The sequence below is a fragment of the Bufo gargarizans genome, chromosome 10 (assembly GCF_014858855.1).
Source record: "Bufo gargarizans isolate SCDJY-AF-19 chromosome 10, ASM1485885v1, whole genome shotgun sequence".
Taxonomy (NCBI): domain Eukaryota; kingdom Metazoa; phylum Chordata; class Amphibia; order Anura; family Bufonidae; genus Bufo; species Bufo gargarizans.
Window position 1 is genome coordinate 55,252,491 of NC_058089.1, and position 6,000 is coordinate 55,258,490.

Below are 6,000 nucleotides of genomic sequence, written 5' to 3' on the forward strand. Positions count from 1 at the left end.
TCTGTGCAGGGACACCCCCCAAAATGGTAACACCCAGATGGACCTTTTATTGCAGACTGTTCGCAATTCAGTGAAAACCTTCCAGTAAGGCCTCATGCACACAACCGTTTTTGTGGTCCGCATCCAAGCCGCATTTTTTTGCGGCTCGGGTGCAGACCCATTCACTTCAATGGGGCCGCAAAAGATGCTGACAGCACTCTGTGTGCTGTCCGCATCTGTTGCACCGTTCCGTAGCCCCGCAAAAAAAATATAGCATGTCCTATTGTCCGTTTTGCGGACAAGAATAGGGATTTCTACAATGGGCACATGGGCGGCTTCCGTTTTTTTGGTGGACCACAAAAAACGTCAGTCGTGTGCATGACACCTAAGAATGATAGAGAAATGGCATAATATAGACTTGTATGAAAGGATGCTCCATAATTATTACATGAGAAATGCAAGTAGTTATTAAAACAAACTGTATGAGAAGGGACAACCTTAAAGGGAGTCTGTCACCTCCATATGGCCATATCCAGTGCTTACATGGCTCTGTAGCACACCTATACAGGATTGTAACTGTACCTTTGTTCTTTTCTTTAGACTTGCACAAGCAGGAAAAACTAAGTTTAATTTATATGCAAATGACACTCGCAAGTGCCTGGGGGCGGTGTTCAGTGTGTAGGTGCCCAGGCTGCTCTGCCTTCTTTTCACTTTACTCCTCCCCAGTCTCTGCCTTTGTCCGCCCTCCAAGTCCTTTATGTCATCGCTAGGTCCGGCCAAGATCCCACGCCTGTGCACTGCTTCGCCGGGCTGGGGCATGCGCACGGTGATGCCCATTGTAGGCACTGCATCTCTTCACCTAGTACGCATGCCCTCGGCCGGACCTATCGAAGAGTCAACAGACATGGAGGACGGGCAAAGGCAAAGGCAGAGAGTAAAGTGAAAAGAAGGCAGAGCAGCCTGGGCACCTACACACTGAACACCGCCCCTGGGCACCTACACACTGAACGCCGCCCCTGGGCACCTACACACTGAACGCCGCCCCTGGGCACCTACACACTGAACGCCGCCCCTGGGCACTTGCGAGTGCTCATTTGCATATGAATTAAACTTCATTTTTCCTGCTTGTGCAAGTCTAAAGACAGAGACAAAGGTACCGTTACAATCCTGTATAGGTGTGCTACAGAGCCATGTAAGCACTGGATATGGCCATATGGAGGTGACAGACTCCCTTTAAGTACCGGTATATAAAATTTAGCTGAACTTTTTTTTTTTTTACGATTTAATTTTCTTCTTTATTCTATTTATTTTCCATCTCCATCTCTCACCAAGTGTGTGTGCAAATATATACACTTCTTAATGTACAGCTCGATGTCTCCCTCATTACTGTAACATGGTTTAAATTATTGAGGGCTAAAATGTTAACCTTCTCTTTTCTTCCCAGGTGAAGAGTAATGTGGTTAGCCTGGACAGTCACATTAGCCAATATGCTAAGATCTGCGAGCAGCAGAAGAAAGAGGTAGGTTCATGATGGGTTAAAGTGTGAACTTATATTTACTAGTTATTTATAACACCCCCCATATTTAACTGAGAATACGTTATTACAAATCAGTCGCTCATCTGAATGGCGGCCTGTAATACTACATTTTCCCCGTAGCGCTGCTGCCGGGAAGATAATCGGGCCTTGGAAACTGCCCTCAGCAAAATCAGCTGTTTGCTGGAGTCTGAGGAGCTGAATCCATGGCTGCCGTCATATTGAAGGGGACGTCTGCGATGAGATGACATGTTCAAATCTTGCCACAGCTCATTAGATAGAGCAGTGTGTGTGCTCAGTCAGAAAGCAATGAACATGCCCCTTTTTCCCCAAAATTAGCTGTATATATATATATATATATTATTATTTTTTTATGTCATGTCCATCTTCTTGGAAGTATTTTCTGAAGCTCTGTTTTTTTAACTCATCAAGACTTCCCAATTCGGCATTAGTCCTGACCCAGCAATATATAACAATTGTAACGCAGTCCCTTTCACTTAAAGGGGTTGTCTATTCTGCTTATTTCAGTGTTGCACGCATCGCTCCCAACACACCCTTTTAACCTGTCGTGCGGGGTGTGTCTTTTACTGCGAGTGATGGCACAGGCAGCTGTGCATTGGCGCTTGCAACACATTCTCATCACTTATATAGCACTGACATATTCCACAGTGCCTACAGACATTAGCATTACTCACAATCTAGATTCCCTATCAGTATGTCTTTGGAGTGTGGGAGGAAACCGGAGAACCTGGAGGAAACCCACTCAAACACGGGAAGAACATATAAACTCCATGCAGTTATTGTCCCTGATTGGACTCAAACTTAGGACCCCGGCGCTGTAAGTCACCAGTGCTAACCACTGAGCCACTGTGCTGGCCATTGTATTAGAATTGCTAGAGCAGGTTTGGCTGAGCAGGCGCTGTACAGATCGTGATAACCAATGGTAAATGGTTGCCACAATTTGTTTGCTAGTTCTCCATCTTCCCGTAGATGTATAGAACAGCTCCAAGGCTGTGGTGCGTGCCCAGGAGCTGTTGTATACAAGCAGCCATAGATGAAACGAGGTGGTCAGGACCTAATGCCAGAGAAAATAGTGTGGTGTTTGGGGACTGGGGCTAATACGCGTGGACCTATGTGCGCTCACTCCCGCGATTACCGGCCACCAGAAAGGCCAGCTTTTTCTCTTTTTGTATGCAAGTGTGGCCACCTCTGCGATGGCCATAACCCCTAGGGATGAGCAGTGTATAAAAAGGAACAAATCTGGTTACTGCGGACCAGAGCCATTTTTTTTTGAAAATAAGTCTCACGTTAAAGGAATAACAGGGTTTATGTAAGGCTACTTTAACATTAGCGTTTTTTTTGCGGATTCATCGTCATGCATTTGCAAAAACGCTTTCATTACCATAATACAACCGCATGCGTCCGGACTTCTTTAGCTATGACGGATCCGTCATGAACACCATTGAAAGTCAATGGAGGACAGATCCGTTTTCTGTTGTGTCAAAAAAAAATGCATCTGTCCTGATTGACTTGCATTGTGTGCCAGGACGGATCCGTCTTGCTCCGCACCACATGGCAGACAGAAAAAACCCTCCAGGCAGCATTTTGGTGTCCGCCTCCAGAGCGGAAAGTGACTGAATGGAGGCAAACTGATGCATTCTGAGCGGATTATTTTCCATTCAGAATCCATTAGGGCAAAACTGATCACCGCTTGTGAGAGCCCTGGAACGGATCTCAGAAACCGAAAGCCAAAACGCCAGTGTGAAAGTAGCCTAAGATTATTAAAGGATCTATTTATTTATTGTTTCCTGGAAACAGCATCACTGTAGTCTGCTGAATCTCATTCACTTACATAGAGAGAAATTGTAATACCAGACACAACCCATGACCAAGAATGTCGCTGTTTCTAAGGATAAAAAGTCGACCCTTTATGTTATCTTGTATATGCCCTTTACATTCATTGAAATTCCCATTTTTGTATTTCTTTTTAGATTGCCATGCTGAAGGAGAAATTGATGACCTATGAAGAGCAAAGGATTCCAGAGCAAAGCAAGCAGAATCATGGGTCCACAAACCAGCAACAGGCAGAAATCAAGAGGTATTTTGCTGTAGTCTGTGGTTGTGCAGGTCATCGCTTTTTTTTAATGCTGAGGCGTTACTTCTCTTCCAGAGCCTAGAGTGACTATGGATGTGACCCTCAACTTTTAGCTAATAAGAGTTCATTATTTTAGCATAGTCTTGTAGTTTCAAGAGTGAATTCCTGAAGCTGAGTCTGTCACTTCCATAATCAGTTTTAAAGTAAGCCATGTAGACTACGTGCCCTGAAACATAGCCCCCCAACCCAGTTTTAAAACCATTGGTGGCGCAGCATGCCCTCCCTCCCCCCAACCCCAGTATTAAATCATTGGTGGCAGTGGCCACAGAGTCCCCTCCTCTTCATTGGTGGTGCAGTGGCAGTTCCGATCGGAGCCCCAGCCATTTAATGGCGGGGCTCCGATCGGTTACCATGGCAGCCAGGAAGCTACTGAAGCCATGGTAAGCTCCCTGCTGCTGTGTGCACAAAGCACAGGGCAGCAGGGACAGTGTGAAGTCCTATTCACCCTCATAGAGCTCTATTAGGGTGAATAGGACAAGGGATTAAAAGATCCCAGGTTCTAGCCCCTAATAGGTTAAATAGCTACTAAAGTAAAAAAAAAAAAATATATATATAATATATATTATATAAGTATAATTCACCCCCTTTCCCAATTTTACATATAAAATATAAAAACAATAAATAAATAAACATATCACCACGTCCGAAAAGTCCAAACTATTAAAATATTAAAAAATATCTCCTATGCGGTGAACGCCGTAACAGAAAAAAAAAATATAATAAAAAAAACTGCGATTTGCCTTTTTTTTTGTCCCCTTTTTTTTTTTTTTGTACTTTAGAAGTTATTTAGCCTCTTAGGGGCTAGAACCTTGGATCTTTTAACCACTTGTCCTATTCACCCTAATAGAGCTCTATCAGGGTGAATAGGACTTCACACTCTCCCTGCTGCTTTGTGCACACAGCAGCAGGGAGCTTACCATGGCAGTCAGGGCTTCAGTAGCGTCCTGGCTGCCATGGTAAACGATCGGAGCCCCGCCATTATACTGCGGGGCTCCAATCGGAACTGCCACTGCACCACCAATGAAGAGGAGGGGAGGGGACACTGTGGTCACTGCCACCAGTGATTTAATACGGGGGCTGGGAGGGCGCACTGCGCCGCCAATGGTTTTTAATACTGTTGCGGGGGGAGCACTGCGCCACCCACCAATAAAGGTAACCAAACCATTATTACAAATACAGGCGGCGAGTGCCGGCTGCAGAATCGGATAGCCAGCACCCGACCTCTATGACAGGGAGCTGCGATCAGTGGCAGTTAACCCCTCAGGTGCAGCACGGCCTGACAGCCCCTATGATAGAAAGGGGCCTTTTTAATGATTGTTTTTCAAACTGTAACAGCGGCTGCCTCGCGCCGCTGTTCCCATGCTTACCGCCGCGGTCCCTGGCACCGTGTTCAGCTGCCAGTGCTTCCCCATTCACCGCTGCAGTCCTGGGCTCTGTCCGTGTAGGTACCGTTGTTCTGGGATCTGCGCCACAGTTTCCTTTCAGCCTTGGCCACCGCATGCTTGCTGCTTGTTCCCAGCAGCACTTCCTTAAAGGGCTTCTTTGACCCCCAAACCCCCCCCCCTTTTTTTTTTTTTTTTTTTTGGGCTTGTTAAAATCGTTATTTAAGGACTATTGTCTTTTTGTCTTTGGCTTCTTTTCGTTAAAAAACTATCTTTTAACCCCTTAAGGACACAGGGCGTACAGGTACGCCCTTGTGCCCTGGTACTTAAGGACACAGGGCGTACATGTACGCCCTGTGCATTTTCAATCACCGCCGCGCGGCCGGCGGCGATCGGAACCCCGTGCCTGCTCAAATCATTGAGCATGCACTTGGGGCAAATGCGTCGGGGGGTCCGGTGACCCCCCCATGTATGCGATCGCAGAAAACCGCAGGTCAATTCAGACCTGCGGTTTTCTGCGTTTCCGGGTTATTCGGGTCTCTGAAGACCCGATAACCCGGAACAGGATGGTGATGGTGGTGTGATTTCACTCCACCAATCACCATCCAGCGATCCTGAGTGGTGATGGTGACATCACCACTCAGGATCGCTTTCTGATTGGTCTGTGGGCGGTCCGGCGGCAGATTCAAAAGAGGCAGGCGCCCCCTCTCTTCCTCCTTTTGTGTTCCGGCGCCGGAGGAGAGAGGAGCTGCCTGCACGTGTCTGCCACCGCTGCCTGCACCCCGATCTGTGCCCCCCAGGACCCGATCTCTGCCCCCAGCACCCCATCAGGTACATAGGGACAGCTAGGGAATGTTTGGGATAGGCAGGGAAAAAAAAGGGAAAGGTAGTTTTTTTGACTTTTTATTGCATCACCCCAGTTAGGGTGTCTGGGGTCCACAGCACAGCTG

General features: G+C 46.9%; 2 protein-coding genes across 2 annotated transcripts in view; one reads left to right on the plus strand and one right to left on the minus strand.

The window, feature by feature from the left end:
• Positions 1-6,000, minus strand: part of METTL15 (methyltransferase like 15) — a 285,871-nt gene that overhangs the window by 278,711 nt on the left and 1,160 nt on the right. The gene's annotated exons all lie outside the window — the stretch shown is intronic.
• LOC122920060 (kinesin-like protein KIF18A) overlaps positions 1-6,000 on the plus strand; it is a 72,219-nt gene that overhangs the window by 61,511 nt on the left and 4,708 nt on the right. The window contains exons 8-9 of the mRNA XM_044269271.1: positions 1,424-1,498; positions 3,505-3,611. Of these exons, the coding sequence (XP_044125206.1) occupies positions 1,424-1,498; positions 3,505-3,611 (182 nt within the window). The remainder of the gene's footprint in view (positions 1-1,423; positions 1,499-3,504; positions 3,612-6,000) is intronic.